Below are 26,159 nucleotides of genomic sequence, written 5' to 3' on the forward strand. Positions count from 1 at the left end.
CTGTCCAAATGATTTGTGTAGCTCTGCCCCTGTGGCCTTGTTGGTTGTAGCCCAAGTGGCCTTTCTGTTGTCTCTGTTGATTCCTGTAGCTTTCCTAGATGATGTCCCCTGTTACTGGCATTTCTTAATCTTGGAGTCTTCACTGCAGCTTTGGCTTCCTCCTCACATCTCCATGCTTTGTTCTCTCAGGGGCTGCCCACAGGGACTCCCAGGCCTTCCTTTGAAATCTTCATGGAAGCCTCCATGACCCCCAAACTTCAGCTTCCTGTATTTCTGTAGAACCAGAAACATGTGGTTGATGCCAGGGTCTGCAGTCATCTTGAGCAGTAGCCAAGCCTCCAGGGACCCTGGGTGCAGAAGCTTCTGAGTGCTTGGCTAACTGAGCATGTTGAAAAAAATTCCTAGGTCCCTTTGTTCAAGAAAGGTACTCAACTGGTCTTGTCTCCAGCGTATTTTTACTTTTACTCCCTTGAGCCTGAGATGGATGTGGTCTTGCCAGCTCCTGAGGTGCCCTCAAGCCATCTTTCTCATTGTCTCTGATCAAAGTCTTTAGCATTTTTTAGTAGCAGAAATGTCTTTGACAACTGCAACTTCCTTAGCCTCAGTTTTACTCCTGCCTTTCAAGTCCAAGTTTTCAAATATTTCTGCTCTGCTTTCTGCTCCTGAATGTCACAATAAATTTGGCTAAAAGCTGCCAGCAGTATCCATGCTACCGCTTGAATGGTATGCTGTCCAGAAATTTCTTCAAATTAAGAAGTCCATCACTTTTAAAATCACCCTCACAGAAAGTCTCAGAACATGGGCAAAATGTAGATAACTTCTCAGCCAGAACATAACATGAATGGCCTTTAGTCCTATTACCACTAGTGTCCTCTTTTTCCTCTTAACCCTCTCAAGCCCTGTCTTCACTGTCCATGGTCCTATTGGCATTCTGGTTTTCTGAGCTCCTAATAGAATTCACCATTTATGTGTCCTTACAACAGTATAAAGCATTTCCAGCTTGCACTGCTAAACATCTCAAAATTTTACCTGCCAATTCTGAAAATCTCCAAATTCTTATAAACTACATGGTCAGGTAAGTCACAGAAATGTTCCCACTCCTGGTGCCAATTTCTGTTTTAGTCAGCTTTTTCACTTCAGTGACTAAAAGACCCAACCAGCACATTTGTAGAGGAGGAAAAGTTTATTTAAGGATTCACAATTTCAGAGGTCTCAATCCATAGACAGCAGGCTCCATTCTTCAGGGCTTAAGGTGAGGCAGGATATCATGGTGGAAGACAGTGGCAGAGGAAAGGAGCTCAAATGATGATTAGGAAGTAGAGAGAAAGATCTGTAGTTGCCAAATGCAAACATACCACAAAGCCATACCCCCAATGATGTGACTCCTCCAGCCACACCCTATCTGCCTTCAATTAATGCTCAGTTAATCCCATTAGGTGATTAATTCACTAGTTGGGTTAGGGCTCATAACCCAATTATTTTTCCTTTAATCCTTTTTGCATTGTCTTCCACATGAGAATTTGGTGGACATCCAAAATGTAACATCATCCTTTCAGTTTTAGTATCATTTCCTTAAGCATTTCTTGTGGAGCTGGTCTGGTTGTGATGAATTCCTCAGTTTCTGCTTATTTGGGGAAGATTGTTTTTTACCTTGGTTTTGAAGAATAATTTTGCTGGATTTAGTTGTTGTCGTCGCCTTCTTCTTCTTCTTCTTCTTCTTCTTCTTCTTCATTCTTCATTCTTCATTCATCATTCTTCTTCATTCATCTTCTTCATTCTCCTCTTCCTCCCCCCTTCCTCCTCCCTTCCTTCTTCCTTCCTTCCTCCCCCCTTCCTCCTCCCTTCCTTCTTCCTTCCTTCCTCCCCCTTCCTCCTCCCCTCCTTCTCCCTTCCTTCTCCTTTCCTTCTTCCTTCCTTGCTTCTTCCTTCCTTCCTTCCTCCCTTCTTCCTTCTTCCTTTTTCTTTTTTAATTTTGTATTTCTAGATGGACCACATGCCTTTATTTTATCTTTATGTGGTGCTGAAGATCGAACCCAGTACCTCACACATGTGAGGCAAGTGCTCTGCTGCTGAGCTACAGCCTCAGCCCTGGATTTAGTATTCTTGGTTGGCATTTTTTTTCTTTCAGTATTTTGATTATATCCTCCTATTCTGGACTGTAAGGTTTCTGCTGATCAATCTGCTGTAAGTCTAATGGGCATTCCCTAAGTGTAACTTGACACTATTCTCTTTTATTTTGACATTTTGAGCATCTATATCTTTGTGAAGGTCTGTATTGGTTGAATCAAGTTACTGTCCTTTGAGCTTGATGGATATCCATAACTTTTTTGAAGTTTTGGGAAGTTTTTGGCTGTTATTTTGTGAAATAGGCTTTCTGTGACTTTTTCATTTTCTTTACCCTCTGGAATTCTTGTTTCTTTTTCCCTCTCATGTTTTATTATCCTAGAGTATATGTCAGTATCATCTTAAGCAGAATCAAATTTTATTTTCATTGACATAATAATAAACTGTTTCTAGTGATTTCAACATGTTTTTCTGGCTTCAACCTATTTCTCATGGGGAATTTTTTTTTTTTTTTTGCAATGAATTCCTTTCAGGCTTTATCATTACTTCTATTTTTAAAAATTTATTGTTTTTAGGTATACATGACAGTAGAGTATATTTTGACATATTATACATACATGGTGTGCAACCCATTACAATTGTGATCCCAATCTTACGGTTGAACATGATGTATAGTTACACTGGTTGTGTATTCATATATGACCATAGGAAAGTTATGTTTGATTTGTTCTACTGTCTTTCTTATTCCCATTCTGCATTCCCTTCATTCTCCTTTGTCTAATCCTATGAACTTCTGTTCTTCCCCTCCGGACCCTCCCTTATTATGGGGTAGCATTCACATATCAGAGAGAACATTTGACGGAACTGAATTATTTCGCTTAGCATGATATTCTCCAGTTCCATCCGTTTACCAACAAATGCATAATTCCATTGTTCTTTGTGGCTGATTTATTTATTAATTTGAATTAGTTTCTCCTTTAACTATTCTTCTAGTGTAGTTCCTCCTTTTGGTAGTCTTGAGTTTTATTTTTCATTCTTTTTTATCAAATGTTTTGTTGGGTAGGTTTTGCAGTACTTGCTTTTCTAGTTATGGATTCTTTTAACTTTTTTTTTTTTAAGTATTTTTTTTAGTTGTCAGTGGACTTTATTTATTTATATGTGGTTCTGAGAATCAAACCCAGTGCCTCACACATGTTAGGCAAGTGCTCTACCACTGAGCCACAATCCCAGCCCAACTTTTATTTATTTTTGAAGATTTTGATTTCATCCTCAAATCTGAAGTTTTATTTTGCTGGGTACAGTATTCTTGGCTGGCATCCATTTTCTTTCAGAGCTTGGTATATATTATTCCAAGACCTCCTAGCTTTGAGTGTCTGGGTTGAGAAATTGGCTGAGATCCTGATTGATTTCCCTCTAAATGTTACCTTGTTGCTGTTCTCTGATCATGTTATCCCATAATTATTGAAAGTTTTGTTCACGGTCTCTTAACATCTTTTCCTCATGGTCAACTTTATTTTCTATATTATATATTTTGCCTTCATTGCCTGAAACTCTCTTCCACGTGGTCTAGTTTATTGGCAATGCTTTCCATTGAATTTTTAATTTGGGTTATTGATCCTTCAATTGGAGGATTTCTAACTGATTCTTGTTCAGGATCTCTATCTTCATGTTAAAATGATCTTTTACTTCTTGTATTTTCTTTCTGATTTCATTTCTTATGACATCCTTCACCTCTAGATCAATTTAACCATGAATTTTCTGAATTCTGTCTCTGAAATTTCCTCCACTATCATGTCAATGGATTCTAATGTTGAGGTATTCTGTGTTATTTTGGATGGTTTTTCTTTCTTTCTTTCTTTCTTTCTTTCTTTCTTTCTTTCTTCCTTCCTTTCTTTCTTTCTTTCTTTTTTAGGTTGTTTGTGTGTCTAGCAATCTATCTGAATGGATCTGATGCTGTAGAGTTTCTACCTTATTAGTTTATAGTGTCACTCTTTTACTTGTACTTTACAGATGGGTCCAGGACTGGGGGTGGGGAGCCCAATGATAGCAGCAATGGATGCAGACAGTATATAGCAGTAGACTAGGTCCTTAGTTCCTATTTTGATGTTTAGTGTTAATTGGTACTATATTTAAGAATATTGGAATCAGCAGTTTCCATTGTAAAAAAAAATAAACAATCTTGTATTATGAGGCGAGTCTCTTAGAGATAGCATATTGTTGGGTCTTTTTTTAATCCTGTCTGCTACAAAACAAAACAACAATCAAAAAGAAAAAGAAAGAAAAAGAAAAAAAGGCTAGAGATGAAAGAGTAACAAATATGAATATGTATAGGAATCCTTAAATCAGTCAGTACACATTCAAATAAAAAAAAGTTCCAATATGGAAACTCCAAATCAAACATGAAAACAGAACTACTACCACAATAAACAAACAAATAACAACAATAAAAATCTTGGTAAAATGTTAAGAATTTAAGGAGTCCTATTCACTATGGTAGAGAAAATGGTATGAGGTATGATCTAAGTGCAGGAATATGGGCCATGGGTGGTATGTTCTTCCTTTTTATTGTGTTGCTCACCGTGTTGAAGGTTGGGGTTTAAGACTTCCCAATTTCCTTTGTTGGGAAATTAGTTTGGGCAGGCTAGATTGTAGGCCTAGAGGCAAGGTGGTGTGTTAGGGAAGCTGGGTTGCTGGAGGGCGGCAAAGCAGTTGGCCATGTCTGGATGGCAGGTGGATCAGGGCCTGCTGCTGGATCCTGGGGGCCAGCAGTGAGGCTGTGTGCTGGACCGGGCAAGTCTGGTGGCAAAGCAGTGTGTGGGGCAAGTTGGGGCCTGGCCATGTTGGAGGCCCAGGTGATCTGCACCAGGTGGGTCAGGGGCGGGTGCCTAGATCTGAGGGCCTGCCGTAAAGCTGCATGCTGGACTGGGTGGGTCTGGTGGTGAAGCAGTGGCCTTGCATGTGGAGCTGTGGGCCTAGTGGGCAGAGTGGTAGGCTGGGTCAGGGGCTGGGAGGGTGTAGGGAAACTGGGGACTGGGGAGCTGGAGGGCCCTGGACTAGTACTAGGCCTAGTGGGTCACTGGTGGATGCCATACTGGGGAGGAAGCCAGCGACCAGGCTGGTGCCAGGGACCTGGTAGGTGCCAGACAGCCTGGGCAAGCTGGGAGCAAAATGCCCTCATATCCTTGCTTCCAACCTTTTGACCCACAATAGCTGCCCCTGTCAATCCTTGGTAGCAGCAGGTCTCTTGGACCTGGGGAGAGCTAGGCTCTCTTCTAGACTCTCTAACCTGCGTAGTCCCCTGCCTCCGCAAATGTTTCCTTTTTTTTTTTTTTAACCTTTCCACAGGTTTGCTAGGCTTAGATAGGCCTACACAGACGTAGCTGCAAATTCTTGGATCTGGGTTTCCAGTTTCTATAGGCTCCACTGTGCTTCAGTCCAAAGATGGCTTCTGGATTGGCTCTCTGTGGATGGTTGATAAACTCCATGGAGAGGTTTTTTATTTTTAGACCTGATTAATTAGTCAAATAGTCTCTGGTTTGACTAGGGCAGACTGCCCCTCCAGTCTCAGGATTTTTTACTCTTAAGTCTTTGGGAGACCTAGTATTCCCACTTCTTGAGTACTGTCTGGATGGCTGAGTTAGGAGAAATGCTGCCCCATTCTAATCTGCCATCTTGCCCCCACTGCCCTCTGGAATTCAAATAATAGAATATTTGTTTGTTTAATGATGTCCCAAAGTTTTTTTTTTTCTTTGTTAATTTTTTAAAAATATGACCGATGATCTTTCTTTTTTTTAATTTTAAAAAACATTTTAGTTTTGTTTTCCAATCCTGCTTTTTAAATTAAAAAAAAATTAAATATGAAAAAAAAAATTTTATTAATTCCTGTGGGGCAAGTGCAGGTGGAACTCAGATTTATGGCTTTGGTAGCTATGGTCCTGAACTGCCAGACAGTGAAGGGGTTGTCTTCTGCCCAGAGAGGTACATACAAGCTCAAAGTTTCTGGTGGGGATAGGGGCCTGGCTCTCAGTCCCTAAGCTAAGAGGGTGTCTGGCAATGGCTGTTGTTATAACTTAAGTTCTGGGGTTGGGAGTGGGTACCCAAAGTGGATTCCTTCTTGAGAGCAGATTACTCATTTTTATACCAACTAGTTCCCCAAACTGGATTTAAAGTTTGTAAGCTCTGTGAAATTCTCTTGCATTTAGGACTGCCTGTCTCCTACTATGGTTGGGATTGCATGCTTTTTCTGGGCAGTATCTGGTTCCTGATCCAGGCTGGCTAGGCAGCTGGACTTGATATTATACATTACTTTGCTCTTTTTTCTAGGTTGACTTTTTCTCAGTGCTGCTTAGCTTTCCCATCACTTGTTTCTTAATTTCCAGAGTTCTCCCTTGCCCACCAATCTCAAATCAACTTTCTGTTTGTTGTTTTCATTCTCCTCTGGTGGAGTCACTTGGAGGGCACCTCTGTTCTTCCATCTTGCCTGTATCTTCTATCTGATTTCTCAAGGCCTGGCTTTATAAGCAAAATTGATGTGTAGTTAAGGATTTTAATTTTGTATTTTGTTTTTAAATTGCCATATGTCCCTCCAGTCTCAGGATGTTTTTTACAAATATTCATTCCCAAAAGGAGTAGAGACTCAGTAATGCACATTCTTTCAATTAGAATGTTTCTTGGATATAAAATGCTATTTGTGTTTGTATATTGTACATATAACATATTTTATGTTTAGAAAAATCCAACAGAGGTAAAAAAAAAATGCACCCTAGATAATTATGGGGATATCTGTTATTTTCTTATATAATCTTTGTAGCACCAACAATTTTTAGAAAAACCTAACACAAGTGATCCTCGTATAGATTAAAATCTTCACTCATTATATGAACTATGTATTTCTCTTAAGTATGACAATTCTAGTTATTATTTATTTCTCAAACTCTAAAAACATTTTTCTTAATATCTTTAACAATTTGGATTTTTACTTTAACCTGACCTTTATCTCCGAGTTATCTCTGGTAATGAGATTATACTGTAGTTAATATTCTACTATAGTATATTAAGTATTACTGAAAGCAGTATTGCAAGGTGATTTTTGGAATGATGGCATAAGGAGCTTCTTGAATCCAGTTGCCATTGAAACAACTACCTGTAAGAAAATTATTAGAAAGCAGCCATTTAGTTTCTGGAAATAGTCCTAAAAGCCGTACAGCAAATGAAGAAACATTTATTCAAGAAAATCAATATTTTGATCAGAATAGTGAGTATCTGTGGCATTTGAATTATAACCTCTGCCTGCCCCAGCTTTCTCATAGAGAAGTTCCACACTTGGAAAGGTAAGCTGAGAAGATCAGAAGCAACTGCCTCTCTGTAGCTCTCTTCTTATAACATAAGGGTGTCCCTGGGAGAGAATTGGATCTTAATCCCTGCTTCCATCTTGTCTCAAGGGAGTGGAAGACTATAATAATAGAGCTCTGAAGTTCTTCTTATGTAAACTGACTCCTTTTGGGAATGAATATTTGGAAATTCAAGCACAAAGATGCCCTCAAAAACAAGGAGGCTTTAGTGATGAGCAATCAAGGGAAGGAGGATGGTATCATCGTGAGAGTAGGAAGCTACACTATAGCCCAGCTAGAAGGTAACTAGAGAGAATAGATGGCTGATAAGAGACCTCCTCCAGTCATAACAGATCTCAAAAACTACCTCAGCTGAGGCCTGAATATAATTGGATTAGATTGTGGAACAATTTGTGCCCCAAGATATTTCTGAAAATAGTAGAGTCCATTGACGATTATTGGTGCCTAATAGCAGGAGATGATACAAAAAGAGACAGAGAGTTTCATAGAGATCAGGGAGAGACAGTTGAAGAAAGCCTTGCTAAAATTATTGTCATTCCAGGATGACAGTGTGCACACTCAGGCCTGCACGCTGTGGAGGAAATAGATGTACCAAAATGGTCTAATTTCTACACAAATAAAGAATTAAACACTAACAAGCCATAGAAAGGGGAGGGGATTAGTGTCCAGTTGTTACACTATACAGTTATCAGCCAAAGATTATAAGACATGAAAGAAATAGGAGAATGTTTCCCATAGGCAGGAGAAAGGAAAACAGATGATGACAATAAAACAAACAAACAAACAAAAACAACCAGACAACAGAAACAGCTTTTCCAAAGGACTTAGACAGACTTTAAAGCAGCTATCATGAATATGTTCAAATGAATAAAAGAAACCATGCTTAAGTGATGATATTACTCCTCAAATAGAGAATATCAATTAATAGACACAAATTATAAAAAGGAACCAAATAGAAATTCTGGAGCTAGAAGTATAACTGAAATGAAAATTTTACTGTTGTAGACCCAACTGTAGATTTGAACTAACAAAAGAATCAAAAAGCTTGAAGCAGACAGTTTGATTAGTGATTATAAAATCTGAAGAACAGAGAGAAAAAAAGAGGCTCAAAAATATGGGACACCATTAAGTACCCTAACAGTCATAGAATGGGTGTACCAGAAAAAGAGAAAGCAGCCATAAGAGGTAATGACTGGTTAAAGCACTAGTCTGCCTATCTAGGAAGCTCAACCAACTCCAAATGGATTATAAATCCAAAGAGATCCATATTCTATGTATCAGAAAAAAACATTTAAAGCCAGAACAGAGAATGCTTTGAAAATAATGAGAGAAAAATGACTCATCTCTTTAAAAAGCACCCCAATAAAATTAGCAACTGACTTTTCTTGAGAAACAGTGGAGGCCAAAGGACCATGTGGAAGATATATCCAGAGTGCTTAAAAGGCAAAAAACAGTCCCCCCATGAACAAAACAAAACACTGGTACCAAAGAAACTTATAACTAGCAAAACTATATTTCTAAAATGAAAGCAAAATAAAAAATTTCCTAGATAACAAGAGCAGAGAATGTATTGCTAGCGGACCTTCTTTATAAGAAGGACTAAAGGATGTTCTTTAGATTGATAGCAAATGATATATTATACAATTCCATTTAAATGAAATGTTTAGCATAGGCAATCTTTAGAGACAAAGATAGCTAAGGATAGAAAGGGGCTAAGGATGTAGGGTAATAGATAGGGGAGATGAAAATGTGGTCAAGTTGATTCTGGTGATGGTTGCACAACTGTGAATCGCACATTTCAAATGGGTGAGTTGTATGTGAATTGTATCAACACATATATTTTTTTTCTTTGGTACTGAGGATTGAACTCTGGGATGCTGAACCACTGACCCACATTCCCAGGGTCTCACTGAATTGCTTAGGTCCTGACTAAGTTGCTGAGCTTGGTTTTGAACTCACGATCCTTTTGCTTCAGCCTCCCCAGCTGCTGGGATCACAAGCATGTGCCAGTACACCCAGCTTAACATGTGTATTTTTAAAGTAATATCGATCAATACTAAGACAAGGGAAGCCATGTCTTAGACTTGCATTTTAAAATTTTGTGACCATTTCTTGCTTGTATGTGCAAAATTACCTGGACAGCCATCAGATGATGATTATGTGGGGTTATACTTACCTATAGATAGTGACTTACAAGTTGTTAAAAACCCTAATATAGGTTGGGCATGGTACCAGCATATAATGAAAAACTTAGAAGTGTAATTTCATTCTTCCATTTAAATTTCAAGCTTTTAGTGAAGAGATTATGTTATAAAGGGTAAAGTATAAATCTGAGCTTATATTTGATTAAGTAAACACAACATACTATTTGTTTCCCTTTTCTAATTGTGTGTGCGTGCATGCTGGAGATCAAACCCAGGGCCTCATACAGGGAAGGAAAGTGCTTTATTACCTAGCCACATCTTCAGCCCTATATATTTATTTTAATTGGTTAATAATGAAGTAATGAAGGTCTGCTAGCAATACATTCTCTGCTCTTGTTTATCTGGGAAATTTTAAATTTTGCTCTCATTTTAGAAATATATAATTTTGATAGTTATAAGATTCTTGGGTACTAGTGTTTTGTTTTGTTTATGGGGGGACTGTTTTTTACCCTTTAAGCACTCTGGATAAATCATCCACATGGTCCTTTGGCCTCCACTGTTTCTAGTGTTGTAAGCTAGATCCCTTTTCTAGATATTGTTGTAATAATTGAATAGAAATTTCTCACTAGCATCATTTGGTTCTTTCATAAAAAATATGAGCTTATGCTATGTCATGGTGAAGCCATCTGCCATCAACTGGTTGCTCTCCTGGTCACAGTAGAACTATTACGGCAGCACTGTCCATCTTACTTGTTCTTTGCATGTATTTTTATGACTGTGGCTTAAAATAGATTTTTGTAAAATAAGGGGTACATTTTGTAGAATAAGCTGTTTTTCTAGACAACTCAGGACTACTTAATGTATATGACTAAACAGTGAAATCTGGTTCCCAAATTGCACTGTTCCAAAATCTAGTAAAATGAACTGAAAATAAATACATGAATAAAACTTGCAGAGTGCATGCAACTGAAACGGTAATCTTTGAAAAGTAGTGGTCTCTTGTTTGTTTTTAGAAACAGCCACTTTCACCATGATTTTTTAAAAATATTTTTAGCATAAATTTGGGACTATGTGTAAGGTTGGCATTTTTATAGCCTAATTCTTTAACACTCTGAATGAATAAAACTGATGTTATTATAGAAAATTTACATATTAGAGGCAAAAAATTTGTTTCTGTTATAAATTATTGGAAAGTAGATATTAGTAGGTATTAGCTATATGACTACAATTGAATTAATGCTAATTAAATGTGATTTTAATCTTTGATTTACATTAGCTATATAAATTTGTACTCAGATTCTTTCTACATGCTACTATGTTTTCATTAGTACTTTTAAGTCTTGGCATCAAGTTGGTATTAAATTAGTATTTTTTGGTAATTGAGTTTAAAATGTATGATTTTGTTATGATGCCAAATTAAAATATGTAAGGATTTTAAAAGACTGAATTTAAAATTGAATCTATTTAAATTGATTGTATCTAATTGTTATAGTCATCATCTTTTACAAGGGAAAAACTGTTCTCAACTTTTACTTATTTGTGACCTGGAGAATGGATCTGATTATATAATTCCTTACATTAAAAGGGGTCAATTGAGGAACATAATTATGTATATGGAGCTAGGAGGTGTGCAGTTTTAAATATCATAGTCTCCTAAACATAATGTATACAAAATTCCCCTTTATGTAATTTTCAGAGTTTGTTATATTGAAACATGGTTGTTAATCAAATGCAAGTTTAGGTAAAGAGAATCATAATACTTGTATTTAAGATTTAACATAATCTCTTTTGATTTTAGGTAGCTCTCGACGTACCTAGTAGACCTCCTGATGCTGTACTTAGAGATACCACCTCACTTAATCAGGTAAGGTTATTTTTGAAAAGTGATAAATCCACCTGACTGATGACAATTTTTTGTTTATAACTCTGATACCCTGTACTTCTCTGCATCCAGAAGTGTTGCCTATGTCTTCAACATGATAAAGGTATGTTTTCTGTGGTTGGAATTCATTCTTTATAAATTTTAGTTGTTGATTTTTTTCTCTACTAGATAAAAAAAAAATTTTTTTTTTCATTAGTCAACTCAAATGCCATTGTGCTTTGTGGCAATGCAGTACTTGCCTGAAAGAGACTGGTTACCTTAATAGTGAGAAATTTCATGAAAACCTTAGAGGGCAGGTTAAATGAGTTAAGAAAGGCAGGTATTAGTCAACCTTACCTTTTTGGGAAAGAAATCTGTGCCACATTGCTTGGAAGCATATGATTTCATGCTAACTTTAAGTGACAGGCAAAAAACAAAGCATTGTATGGTAGATGATTTAATTTTTTATATTTGGCATAACCAATTTGTTTTCTGATTGGGGAGGTAAAGTACCCTATCAGTTTACAAATTCTGGAGGCCTGATAAGATTTATTTAAGAAACAGAAGTTAACCATAAAGATGAGAAAAGCAATTTTTCTTTTTGAGACCTCAAGATTCTTTTTTAATGTGATCACAAGAATAACAGTGTAGTTATTGAACAAAATTCTTAAACCTCTAGAGTTATACTGTGTGTTAGTGTGTAATAGCAGCAAATTATTTGTAATATTTATTTATTTTTTGTTGGTTTTGATGTGTTGATTTGAAAACTTTTGCAGGATTTGTTTTCTACCTGATATTTTCAAAAAGAACTAAGATTGGTATATCTGAATTTTGTTTTTTTCTGCACTAAATAAAAGAAAGAAGACTACTTTATCCTTAGATTGTTTTTCTCCTTCTTTAAGTGTTTTCCATCTTTTACTGTAAACTTTATGTAAACATTTAGGCATGTTTACATAAAGTTTAACAGAGAAATTAATTTGTTAGGGTATTATAAAACAAAAATGGTTCATGGTTTTATGGTTCAGAAAACCCAACACATGCTTTGTTATTATTCTTGGGTTATACTGGAATAAAAATGTTATCTTCTGTGGATAAAAGTTGGATAATTTCTTAGGTTTGAATTTCTAAACAGTTACTAGAGGGTTTTCTATCATTTTCTCTTTTTCAGATGATGAACTTTTTATTAGCTTTTAGCAAGATTTAATATTTTGCTGTCTGATAAAGGATAGTTTCTAAGTTCTTAATTTTTTGTATAAATAATGAGCACTCATTTGACAGTGCTTCTGAACCATTTTGTGTCATAAATTTTCATAAATCAATTTGCAACAAACTTTGCATAAATTTCAGAGAATTTGTGGACCATCCGAAACTGTATCTGTTCTGTAGGAAACACAAATCAAGTAGAAGAAATGTCACTTATTGTTATGGAGTGGAAAGGACATTTGGATACTCCAGAAGTAGATGTCAGTAGTAGCTAGGGCAGCTGTCTCAAGCAATGAATGGTTAAATTCGATACTTTGATTTGTAGAGAAAGTGTTACATTCAGAGAAGGGATACTCATTAGGGAGTGATATACACAAGGGTTTAGTAGTAACCATGAGACCTTGCTGAACTAGGATGTTGTGTGGATATTCTCAGAGATATAGGCCTCACAGTTTGTCAAAATGGGTTTGAAAAATAATGATAGAGTGTAGGAGAGGAGGAAAACATGATGTGTGTTTAAGGACTAAATTGGAGCATTTATTGGAGGGTAGTGGAAGATGATTATGGATAGGCAAATCTTTGAGGAGGAGGAAACAAAAAAAAAATTATGCCATTACGGCAAACTTTGTGTTAAAATTAACTTTTTAGTTGTTTCTTAGTAAAGAAACTGACATCCATATTATGTCTGGAATATTCTATTTATAATGCCTTAAATAGAGATTCTGCAAACTGATAATGGTAATACAGGTGAATTTATAGATTTTTATAATAAACAAAATTTAAGTACAGTAGTCGAGAAAGACTAAACAATAAAGAGATAAGACTTTGCATTTGAGATTTAGAAAAAATATAATTTTCCCAGATACAAACCTGATACTATTTATTATAACCTAATACTTGAGTTATCATTATTAAATGAAGTTAGTTTTTGGAACTACCCATTCTCAGTATTTAAAAGAAAAGAACTATTGTACATCTTCTGGTCTTATAATCTCAAAGAGATGAATTTACTGCCATGTTCAGCTCCAGAAGACTCCTTTAAACTTTTAGGCTCTATGGCACCATTACCTTCCTGTCACAACATGTTACCTCCACTTGAATGATCCTGGGAAGGTGAAAATTTACAAAGAAATCATTGAGAAGTCCTAAAATAAAGCAGAGCTAAATTACCATATGTATTGTAGCTACTACCTGCTTTCTTTTTTTTAACAATGATTTATTATTTCCCAGTACTCTTTGGGTTGACTGAGTGATCCTTCTGCTACAAATAGTAGTTTAGAGATGGCAAGGCTGAAAGCCTCCAAAATGGCTTCTTTTATAAGTCTAGGGCCTGTGCTTCTAGCTTTTGGCTGGGATGCCTTGAATTTTCTCCACTTAGCTTTCTTCATGTAGTGTCTCATCTTTTGGGGCCTTTCTGTATGGTCTTCAAGGGACCACTGTTTCATCCCTGGAGTTCTTTTCCTTGTAGTTCCTCCTCGTTAGTATACACAAAATCTAGCTCCCCAGCATTCTGATCTATATTTCTTTAATTCAGTGACAGCATTTTGCGATTTGGGTTTCTTTCTTGTGTTGTAATCTGGGAAGTACTATGAGGAGAAATCTGTGGTGATTGTAGAACATCTATGTGTATGTGTATGTATATACATGTATATATTTGCTCTACAATATATGTACGTGTGTGTGTGTATTTTGGTCAAGAATCATAATACTGCCACATTTATTGCCCCCTTTTTTAAAGAAAATAATTTTCTAGTTGTTTATAATGGAAGACTTAAGTCTATTCCAGGTACTCATCATAACAGTGAAAATCAGAAGTCCTATATATATTTCTTCCTGTCCCGAATGCTTCATTTTCTTATTTAATCTATTAGTTTTTCTATTGCTGTTCTTTGCCTTCCACTTGTTTTTTGTATAAGAAATAACTTATTTTTACTTTTTTTCTCCCTTTTTATTATCCCCATTTTTAAGAATGCATTTTTACTTTTTCAGTGCATTTAAAATTTATATATTGTTTGCATCATTTTCTATCTTTGTCTTCATCTTAATTTATGGTTCAATATGATAGTCATTTGTCTATGCTGCTAAGTTATTTTTGGATTGGATGAAGCTCCTCCTGTGGGAGGTTCTTTAATGACACTTGGTTGGATATGAAATCTCATTTCTTAAGCATTCTGCTCCATTTCTGCCTTGCTATGAATATTGTTTTTGAGAAGTCTGGTGCCAGTCTGCAAGTTAGAAGATATTTGGTTTTTTGAGGTCTTCAACATTTTCTTTATCTTTAAAGTTTGAAGGTTTCATTGCTCACTGAATATGTATATTAAGATCTTTTAAAGGATTGTAATTTTAAATATTAGCTTTCTTTCAGTTTTTTCTTTCTTTAGCTATTCCAGGTATATGTTAGATCTTTTTCTTTCAGTCATTTTCTCTTTTCCTTTTAATTCCTTCTTGTTCTCCTTTTCATTCTCATGGTTCTGTCACTCCCTTTCTTCCACCCTTATCACTTTTTATTTGAATATCTTCTCCTTTGGGTACCTTGTAATTTAGTATTCATTTTAAATATGATTTTTTCTTCTTTTTTTGTAATTATATAAGGAGGACATATTTATAATGAATTATTGATTTTATAATTACTGCTGCTGGTATTCACATTATTACACAATGAAAATCTTTTAATATACAGTGCTCTTCTCCCTGAGCTGGTGAATAGATAGTGCAATGCAATTTATTATTTTTATTTTTCTATTTTTTTTTTGTTTTCTTGATTTCCATTTTTTATTCTAATTTGTTATATATAATAGTAGAATGCATTACAATTCATATTACACATATAAAGCACAATTTTTCAGATCTCTGGTTGTATACATATACTTTTTAAAATGATGTCCATCTTATTCCACAATCATTTCTAACCTCATGCCCCCTCCTTTACCCTCCCACCCCTCTGCCCTATTTAGAGTTCCTCTATTCCTCCCATGCTCCCTCTCCCTACCCCACTATGAATCAGCCTCCTTATATCAGAGAAAACATTTGGCTTTTTTGGGGGGCGGGTGGGTTGGTTAATTTTGCTTAGCATTATCTTCTCCAACTCCATCCATTTACCTGCAAATGCCATGATTTTATTTTCTTTTATTGCTGAGTAATATTCCATTGTATATGTATGTCACATTTTTTTTAATCCATTCATCTACTGAAGGGTATCTAGGTTGGCTTCACAATTTAGCTATTGTGAGTTGTGCTGCTCTAAACATTGATGTGGCTATGTCCCTGTAGAATGCTGTTTTTAAGTCCTTTGGGTATAGACGGAGAAGGACAGCAGTGTCAAATGGTGGTTCCATTCCCAGTTTTCCAAAGAATTTCCATACTGGTTTCCATATTGGCAGCACCAAGTTGCAGTCCCACCAGCAGTGTATAAGTGTGCCTTTTCCCCCACATCCTTGCCAATACTTATTGTTGTTTGTATTCTTAATAACTGCCACTCTGATTGGAGAGAGATGAAATATTAGTTTTGATTTGCATTTCTCTAATTGCTAGAGATGTTGAACATTTTTTCATATATTTATTGATCTCCTGAGAAGTGTCTGTTCCGGTTCTTGGCCCATTTATTGATTGGGTTATTTGTCTTTTGGTATTTAGCTTTTTGAATTCTTTATATACCCTAGAGATTAGTCCTCTGATGTGCTGGGGTAAAAATTTGCTCCAAAGATGTAGGCTCTTTATTCACTTCACAGATAGTTTCTTTTGCCGAGAAGAAACTTTTTAGTTTGAATCCATCCCATTTATTAATTCTTGTGCTGTAGGAGTCTTATTAAGGAAGTTGGGACCTAATCCGACATGATGGAGATTAGGGCCTCCTTTTTCTTCTATTAGATGCAGGGTCTCTGGTTTTATTCCTAGGTCCTTGATCCACTTTGAGTTGAGTTTTGTGCATGGTGAGAGATAGGGGTTTAATTTCATTTTGTTGCATATGGATTTCCAGTTTTCCCAGCACCATTTGTTGAAGAGGCTATCTTTTCTCCAATGTATGTTTTTGGTGCCTTTGTCTAATATGAGATAATTGTAATTTTGTGGATTAGTCTCTGTATTCTTTATTCTGTACCATTGGTCTGCCAGTCTGTTTTGGTGCCAGTACCATGCTGTTTTTGTTACTATTGCTCTGTAGTATAGTTTAAGGTCTAGTATAGTGATGCAACCTGCTTCATTCTTCCTGCTAAGGATTGCTTTAGCTATTTTGGGTCTTTTATTTTTCCAGATGTATTTTCTAACTGCTTTTTCTATTTCTGTGAGGAATGCCATTGAGATTTTGACTAGAATTGCATCAAATCTATATAGTGCTTTTGGTAGTATGGTCATTTTGATAATATTAATTCTGCGTATCCAAGAGCAAGGTAGATCTTTCCATCTTCTAAGGTCTTTTTAAATTTCTTTCTTTAGCGTTCTGTAGTTTTCATTGTGTATGTCTTTCACCTTTTTTTGCTAATTTTTTTTTCTATTGAATAGAGTTATTATTTTATTTTTATTTTTATTTTTTTATTGTTGGTTGTTCAAAACATTACATAGTTCTTGATATATCATATTTCACACTTTGATTCAAGTGGGTTATGAACTCCCATTTTTACCCCTTATACAGATTGCAGAATCACATCAGTTACACTTCCATTGATTTATATATTGCCATACTAGTGTCTGTTGTATTCTGCTGCCTTTCTTTTTTTGTTAATTTGATTTCCAAGTATTTTATTTTTCTGGGGGCTGTTATAAATGGTGTAGGGCTGAGGATGTGGCTCAAGTGGTAGCACGCTCGCCTGGCATGTGTGAGGCACTGGGTTCGATTCTCAGCACCACATAAAAATAAAATAAAGATAAATGGTGTAGTTTTCCTCGTTTCCCTTTCAGAGGATTTGTCATTGATATACAAAAATGTCTTTGATTTATGGGTGTTGATTTTATATCCTGCTAATTTGCTGAATTCATTTACTAGTTCTAGAAGTTTTCTTGTGGAATTTTTTGGGTATAGAATCATATCCTCAGCAAATAGTGCTAATTTGAGTTCTTCTTTTCCTATCCATATCCCTTTAATTTCTTTCGTCTAGTTGCTCTGGCCAGTGTTTTAAGAACTATGTTAAATAGAAGTGGTGAAAGAGTGTATCCCTGTCTTGTTCCAGGTTTTAGAGGGAATGCCTTCAATTTGTCTCCATTTAGAACGATGTTGCCCTGGGGCTTGGCATAGACAGCCTTTATGATGTTGAGCTATGTTCCTGTTATCTCTAATTTTTCTAGTGTTTTGAATTTGAAGCGGTACTGTATTTTGTTGAATGCCTTTTCTGCATCTATTGAGATGATCATATGATTCTTATCTTTAAGTCTATTGGTGTGTGATGAATTAATTATATTTATTGATTTCTGTATGTTGAACCAACTTTGCATCCCTGGGATGAATCCCACTTGATCGTAGTGCATTATCTTTTTGATATGTTTTTGGTTTTGGTTTGCCGGGATTTTATTGAGAAGTTTTTGCATGTATATTCATTAAAGATATTGGTCTGAAGTTTTCTTTCTTTGATGTGTCTTTGTCCAGTTTTGGGATCAGGTGATACTGGCCTCATAGAATGAGTTTGGAAGTGCTCCCTCTTTCTCTATTTCCTAAAATACATTGAAGAATATTGGTATTAGTTCTTCCTTAAAGGCTTATAGAAGTCGCCAGTGTATCCATCTGGTCCTAGGATTTTCTTGGTTGATAGGGTTTTGATGGCATCTTTTATTGGTCTGTTTAAATTGTGTATATCATCCCGATTCAATTTGGGCAAATTATGTGACTTAAGAAATTTGTCGATGCCTTCGATATTTTCTATTTTATTGGAGTACAAGTTTTCAAAATAATTTCTAATTATTTTCTGTATTTTTGCAGTGTGTGTTGTGATGTTACCTTTTTTTTCATGTATGTTAGTAATTTGAGTTTTCTGTCTCCTTCTCTTCGTTAGCATAGCTAAGGGTCTGTCAATTTTATTTTTTTTCAAAGAATCAACTTTTTGTTTGTCAATTTTTTTCAGTTGTTCCTTTTGTTTCAATTTCATTGATTTCAGCTCTAATTTTAATTATTTCCCTCTTCTGCTTTTGGTGTTTATTTGTTCTTCTTTCTCTCTGGCTTTGAGATGTAATGACAGGTTATTTATTTGTTGACTTTTTCTTCTTTTAAGGAATGAACTCCATGCCATGAACTTTCCCCTTAGTACTGCTTTCATAGTGTCCCAGAGATTTTGATATGTTGTGTTCGTGTTCTCATTTACCTCTAAGAGTATTTTAATCTCCTCCTTAATGTCTTTTGCAACCCATTGTTCATTTAGTAGCATGTTATTTAGTCTCCAGATGTTGGAGTAATTTTTATTTTTTATTTTGTCATTGATTTCTAATTTCATTCCATTGTGATCTGATAAAATGCGGGGTAGTATCTCTACTTTTTTTGTATTTTTTAAGAGTTGCTTTGTGGCATAATGTATGGTCTATTTTAGAGAAAGATCCATGTGCTACTGAGAAGAAAGTGTATTCACTCATTGATGGATGAAATATTCTATATATGTCTGGCAAGTGTATATTATTGATTGTATTATTGAGTTCTATAGTTTCTTTGTTCAGCTTTTGTTTGGATAATTCATCCAGTGGTGAAGAGGTGTGTTAAAGTCACCCAGAATTATTATATTGTGGTCTGTTTGACTCTGGAACTTGAGAAGAGTTTTTTGATGAACATAGATGTTCCATTGCTTGGGGCATATATATTTATAATCGTCATGTCTTGCTGGTGTATAGTTCCCTTGAGCAGTTTGAAATCTCCTTCTTTATCCCTTTTTGGTTAGTTAACATAGCTTAAGTCTCCATTTTTGGTATGAGGATGGAAACCCCTACTTGTTTCTGCAGACCATGTGAGTGGTATGATTTTTCCCAATCTTTCACCTTCAGTTTGTGGATGTTTTTTTCTATGAGATGAGTCTCTTGGAGATAGCATAATGTTGGGTCTTTTTAAAAAATCCCATCTGCCAGTTTCTGTCTTTTGATTGGTGAATTTAGGCCATTAGTATTCAGGGTTATTATTGAGACATGATTTGTATTCCCAGCATTTTTTATTTATTTTTCTTATTTAGTTTGACTTGGTTTCCCCTTTGATTAGTTTTTCCTTTATTATAATACCTCCCTCTGCTGATTTTCATTTCCTCCTCGTGGAATATTTTGCTGAGGATGTTCTGCAGGGCAGGCTTTCTAGTTCTAAATTATTTTCTCTTTTGTTTATCATGGAAGGTTTTTATTTCATCATCAAATCTAGTTTTGCTGGATATAAGATTCTTGGTTGGCATCATTTTCTTTCAGAGTTTGATATATGTTGTTCCGAGATCTTCTAATTTTTAGAGTCTAGGTTGAAAAATCTGCATATAATTTAATTGGTTTCCTCCTTTCTTTTGTGACTTTTATAATTCTCTCCTTTATGCTAGGTATTTTCATTATAATGTGCCTTGATGTGAATTTATTGTGATTTTGTACATTTGGCATCTTGTAGGCTTCTTAAATTTGGTTTTCCAATTCATTCTTCATGTTTGGAAAGTTTTCTGATATTATTTCATTGAATAGATTGTTCATTCCTTTTGTTTGGAACTCTATGCTTTCCTCTGTCACAATAACTCTTTTAATTTGGTCTTTTTATGCTATTCCATATTTCTTGAATGTTCTGCTCATGGTTTCTTACCATTTTCTTCACAGTGTGGTCTATATTCTTTTCAGTTTATATATTTTGTCTTCATTATCTGAGGTCCTATCTTCCAAGTGGTCTACTCTGTTGGTGATGCTTTCATTTGAACTTTTAATTTGGTTTATTGTTTCTTTCATTTCAAGAATTTCTGTTTGGTGGTTTTTTTTCAGGACCTTTATTTCCTTATTAAAGTAATCTTTTGCTTTCTGTGCTTGCTTATGTAGCTCTTTGTAGAAATGAACTTTTACTGCCTGTATTTGTTCTCTTAAATCATCCTTTAATTCACAGAACATTTTAATTATGTTCATTCTGAACTCCACAGTCATTTCTTTTGCTGTGCTGGCCATGGACTCTAATAATGTAGCATATTGGTTTGTTTGGCACACTTTCTTCCCTTGTTTTTTCATGTTGTTCACGTCTCTTCCCTTCTAGCACTGTGCTTATAGTGCTCCTGCAGGGTTCTGATGCCTCTCCTTTGAGGGGAAGAACAATGTTTACAGATCCCAAATACAAACACTATATAACCTTAAACCTAGTAGTTGCTATTAAGATATTTACAGCTTGGTCACAATATACAGAAATGGTGAGTTCAATTATTATCTTTAATATAAACTGTAGGTTTGCAAAAGCGTTTACAGTTTCTGATGATGGACAAAGAACCGGGGGTGAGGTGTACGATGAGATTTGGGGAGGGGGTAGGAGGTAAGGATTTAGTTATTAGAGTTTAGGAAGTGTGAAAGAGGACTCTAAAGAAGATGGTTAGTAGCAGGCGAAGAGGAAGTGATTTTAGGTAGACAAGTAAGTGGGAAGACAGTAGAGTATATAAAACATCAATATTAAGAAAAATAAAAAATGTAAACTAGGAGAAGAGACTATACAACACAACTGTAATGTACTATTAGACATCCTAGTCCTCAGTATCCTAATTCATGCAAAGTACTTGGTTTCACATGTGTTGGGGATATGAGGGCAGGAGAATAGAGAGGGAGAGAGGAAGAAAAAAAAAACCTCGAATGAAGAAACAAGGATTTTTTTGGGGGGAGGGGGTTAGAGATCAGTATCTTTCCTGCTTCCCTCCTCATCCAATAGGTGGGGTTATCTCTTGTTTGCTGGTATCTCCACCCTCAGGATGGTGAAGGTTACCAGGTTGGGAGGGGTGGTCTTGGGTGCAGGGCACCTGGAAGTGGGTTATGGCATCCACCTGTCCCCTATGGGACACCTCACCCCAAGGTTCTCCTTTGGGGTCCACTTATGTGATGTGGGCATCTGTTCTTATCTCCTTATATCTCCTGTAGGCCTCACAGTTCCTGCTCTCTAGTTTCTAAATTGTATCTCTCTCATCCTCTCCCTTTCTACTCCTAATTGGAGACCTTTCTCTCCTGAGGTCTTGGTGCTAAGCATCTGTCTTAGAGAGCTGTTTTGTATTGGGCAGTCACTGTGCCTGTGCCGTTAGTGGCTGCCAGGGAAAGGGGGATTATAGGTACCTGCCCAGCTGGAGTTCAAAACTGGGAGTTCCCCCAACTAAAGGTGGCGACAAAGGTGACCCAAGATGGAGGCAGCTGCTTCCAGGGTTGGGGAGTCAGATCGGGTTGGGGAGTCAGATCGGGTTGGGGGAGCGGGTGATGTCATTGGGTGATGATGTGTTCAGAGATTCAGCTCTGTGGCACGCAGTATTGTGGCTGTCAGTGTTTTAAGAGCCTGTGCTATGTCTCCTGGTGCAGGCAGGCTTCCGTGCATAGAGGACTATGGCAGTCCTTTCAGAATTCCAAGGTGGAGGCTACCGGGGGAGCCCCATGTTGGTAGATGAGGGTCCAAAAGGGAGTGGCAGCCAGAGTTTTTATGTGTAGGTAGCAGTTGGGTGGTTCTGTGTGTGATTGGCATCTGGGATCCCTGTACAGGTAGATAGTGAGGAGTCCTGCCCAGGTGCTGATGCTAGTGGTTCTACTGGGGCACCAGGGAACCCTGCGTGGGCAAATAGTCGGGGACTCTGCTCTGATGCTGAGTGAGGCCTGGAGCCCTGTGCTGCACGGTGGCCATGATTCCTGGGCTGGTACAGCTGTGGGGGTCCTCTATCACTCCCAGTGAAGCAGATCCCAAATACACTTTAATCACAGATCACAGAGCGACACAGAATACTGCTTCCCTTTAGCCTGCCATCTTGGATCTCCCATATTTCCTATTTTAAATGAATACTAGTGACTTTTAGGATTCTTTCTTCACAGGCTGCTTTGTACCGCCTCAGTGGAGACTGGAATCCCTTACACATTGACCCTAACTTTGCTAGCCTTGCAGGTGAGTTGATAGTATGTATCAATGAAGAATGTTAGCTATGGCTACTTATGACAGGTAATTTGAGTAACATTTTTTAAAAAAGATCTCTTATTATATTTATGCTAAAGATCCATCTCTAACTAAAAATATTTTTTAAAACTAGATATGGAAGTAGTGTTCAGAGAATGATATACTTGAAATTCAGGTTATGGTGGAGTGAACTCCTGCTAGTGTAAGATCTAGAATAGGACTATGGGGAAGGCTAAGTTAACATAAAGGACAAGGATATTTCTTAGAAGAGAGCAATGACAGGGGAGGAATCAACGGTGTACACAGATTTTGAAATAGATCACCATGGGTGATTTCATGTCACAATTAAAACTAATAATTCTTTTCTCCCCCAGATCTCACATCCTTTTCTTCTTAATTAATTTCATGATTTTCTATCAGAAACCATTATTTGCAAAAAATATTTTCCATGTTTCTTAAAATAGATGGTATAGTTCAGGCTAATTTAAAAACTATTTTTAAAATCCTAAATTAACTTGGTACTTGTTTTTTTTTTCTTTAACATGAAATTGTCTATATCCACCTAAATTCTGTATATTTTTTAGGCTTTGAGAAGCCCATATTACACGGATTATGTACCTTTGGATTTTCTGCCAGGCATGTTTTACAGCAGTTTGCAGATAATGATGTGTCAAGGTTCAAGGCAATTAAGGTATATGAACATTATTATGTAATTTGAATATTAGTTCTTTATTTTCTATGATTAAAGAAGTTTAGTGTTTAAAATAAGTACTATATTGCAACAATAGACATTTTAATTATTTCATTGAGTTGGCAGTCTGCACATTTTCCTTTTGTAGCTATAAATAGCTGTTTTACCCATGCACCACAAAGGATATCCTATATGGTTTTTATGGTGTTTTTTTTTTAATTGCTTTTATTTTTTTAAATACATGACAGTGGAATGCATCATAATTCTTATTACACATATGAACACCATTTTTCATATCTTTGTATATAAAGTAACATTAATTGGATTATTTTATAAATTAGGTGTATCCATAGATATCAGCATCTGTTTTAAAAAGATTTTCATTTTTCTGTTTTGTAATTTGCATTAATTTAACAGAAAATGTAAAGTAGCTGTATTTGAACTCTAATAAACATTCTTTCTGTAATGTGATGGCTGCATATTATTTTTAGTTTTTATACTTTTCAAATGTTTATCCATTTTAAATAATATGAGAAAATATCCGTGCTCTCATTATTTTTTCATAAAATCAAAAGACGTACACTTAAAAGTTTTTGAAGGTACTAGATACTGCCTTAAATATTTTATTAGTTTATACCCCATGCAGTAGTGAAAATGCATTTTCTGATGTCTTGCCCTTGATAACATTGTTTTTATGCTCTATAGTATTGCTATGTTTAATTATCTAATTGTGTACAGATTCAATGAAATAATATAGAAAATTATGAACTAGTAAGAATTACTTTGCTTTATATACCAGTCAGGCCTTATACCCTGACTTAGACCATGTTTAACTCTTTAAGTACCTGTGGTTGTTATGTAACTCACCTGATGATTATGGTTTTGTTTCTTGATTTGTCAAGATACTTCGTAGTATCGTGATTCAAATTGATTCAATATTTGAAAGAATTTTAGCTTATTAATGCAGTATCTATAGTGTTTCTCTATTAATTTGTTGATAGTTTGAGTGTAAATATTTTTAAGCCTCTATTTTTCTTTATGCTCTCTAACCACCCTAGTTTCCCCTCCCTAGTATAATAGTTTTATTTTAAAAGGACTTTTAACCCCCACTTTCTTTCCCCCCACCCTAAAAGACTCGTTTTGCAAAACCAGTATATCCGGGACAAACTCTACAAACTGAAATGTGGAAGGAAGGAAACAGGATTCATTTTCAAACTAAGGTATGAATAATACTCCTAATAGCTTTTGTTGTTGTTGTTAGTAGTATGGATGTGAAAAGAAAACAGATATTTTTATAATAGTATCTTTGAATTTTTTTTAGCATTGTAGTTATACATGGAATTTGATTCACTTTATTTCAGTTCTAAAATAATTTTGCTGAGATAGAGACAAAACTAATTTCCTATAGAACAATAGGATTCTGTTTTTTAATTTTTTTTTTCTGGACAGAAATCATGTCTCTTGATTATACAAAAATTCACACATTACAGTGCAGTCTGGGCCTAATGAATTCATTTAGTCTCAGATGTGGAACACCTATAAAAACTTAATATTGAGTAACAGATAACATCACTTATGGTAACTTTGAAAGAATATTTGAATATTTACTGTGTTTGCATAATTGGAAAACCTGAGCTTAATCGTTTAATACATAACAAAGCAAATAATGGTATATCTCCCTATAGAGTTAATTTTGGAATTAGCAATGTTCTACTAAAAGAGAAAAAGGACATGCAATCACTGTTTTATTTGTGAGATTTTTAAAAAAATTTATGCAGGTGTGATGATGCACATCTGTAATTCTAGCTACTTGGGAGAAGATTACAAGTTTGAGGCCAGCCTAGGGAAATACTGAGAACCCTGTCTCAAAAAAAGAAAAAAAAGCTGAGGATTTAGCTTAGTGGTAGAGCACTTGCCTAACATGTGCAAGGCCCTGGGTTTGATTCCTACTACCACAAAGCAAAAACAAAACCCCCAAACTGTCTGGTCATTTTGTACTACATAGAGCAGGTTTAACAACTCTCTTAACTGTAAATAGGCTGTCCTATAAACTTTAAAATGCATTACAACTCTGTATTGAAATACAAGAGAATCTAGGTTCCTAAGAAAATCTTGATGTCATAGTTTGCTCATGGCCACATAGTAAGTGGTTGAGCTGAGGTATAAACCCAGGTCAGCCTGACTCTAGGAAGAACAAGCACCCTCTTTTAACTATCTTTTTTTACATTCAAATTGATAACTTTGAAAAATTTTGCTTAGATGATTGCTTTAGTCCTAATTTCTTCCTGCTGCTTATACTGTTTTCCTGCTTAATCTATGCATATATTCTTTACTTTTCAAATTCTTCCTATTTTAAGGACTTCAAGTTCTGCCTTACTCTTAGAGGCAGTCTCTTACTCCTCCCCTCTTCCCAACCCATATGTACACACAGTTACTATCTGTGCCACATATTCTAGAGCCCTCTTGTTCTCTAATTGTTTTGTGTAAGTTTAATTTTTCAGATAAGGTTAGGAACTAAAGTGTTGAGAACCACGACTGTATCATCAAACAGTGCTAGCAGTGAACAGTGCATACATTTCTGTGAATACAGACCAAGAAGTCATTCTTGCACTTTTAAGCATGCCTTCTTATCCTTTCAGTATATTTGTTATTTTCCCCATAGTGATTAGAGATACTCTTTTTATTACTAATATATATGACTCCTTCCTTCCTGTTACATTTAAACCAATGTTTTAAAGTGCTGTGCTTGACTTGTTTGAGAAAGTACTTTACTAATATGCATTTTGTTCATTTTTTGTCTCTTTTCGTACTT

The 26,159-nt window shown here is 35.7% G+C and overlaps 1 protein-coding gene across 1 annotated transcript in view; it reads left to right on the top strand.

The window, feature by feature from the left end:
* Positions 1-26,159, top strand: part of Hsd17b4 (hydroxysteroid 17-beta dehydrogenase 4) — a 120,742-nt gene that overhangs the window by 78,970 nt on the left and 15,613 nt on the right. The window contains exons 17-20 of the mRNA XM_077109464.1: positions 11,358-11,423; positions 22,578-22,647; positions 23,241-23,347; positions 24,481-24,567. Of these exons, the coding sequence (XP_076965579.1) occupies positions 11,358-11,423; positions 22,578-22,647; positions 23,241-23,347; positions 24,481-24,567 (330 nt within the window). The remainder of the gene's footprint in view (positions 1-11,357; positions 11,424-22,577; positions 22,648-23,240; positions 23,348-24,480; positions 24,568-26,159) is intronic.

The sequence above is a fragment of the Callospermophilus lateralis genome, chromosome 5, assembly GCF_048772815.1.
Source record: "Callospermophilus lateralis isolate mCalLat2 chromosome 5, mCalLat2.hap1, whole genome shotgun sequence".
Taxonomy (NCBI): Eukaryota; Metazoa; Chordata; class Mammalia; order Rodentia; family Sciuridae; genus Callospermophilus; species Callospermophilus lateralis.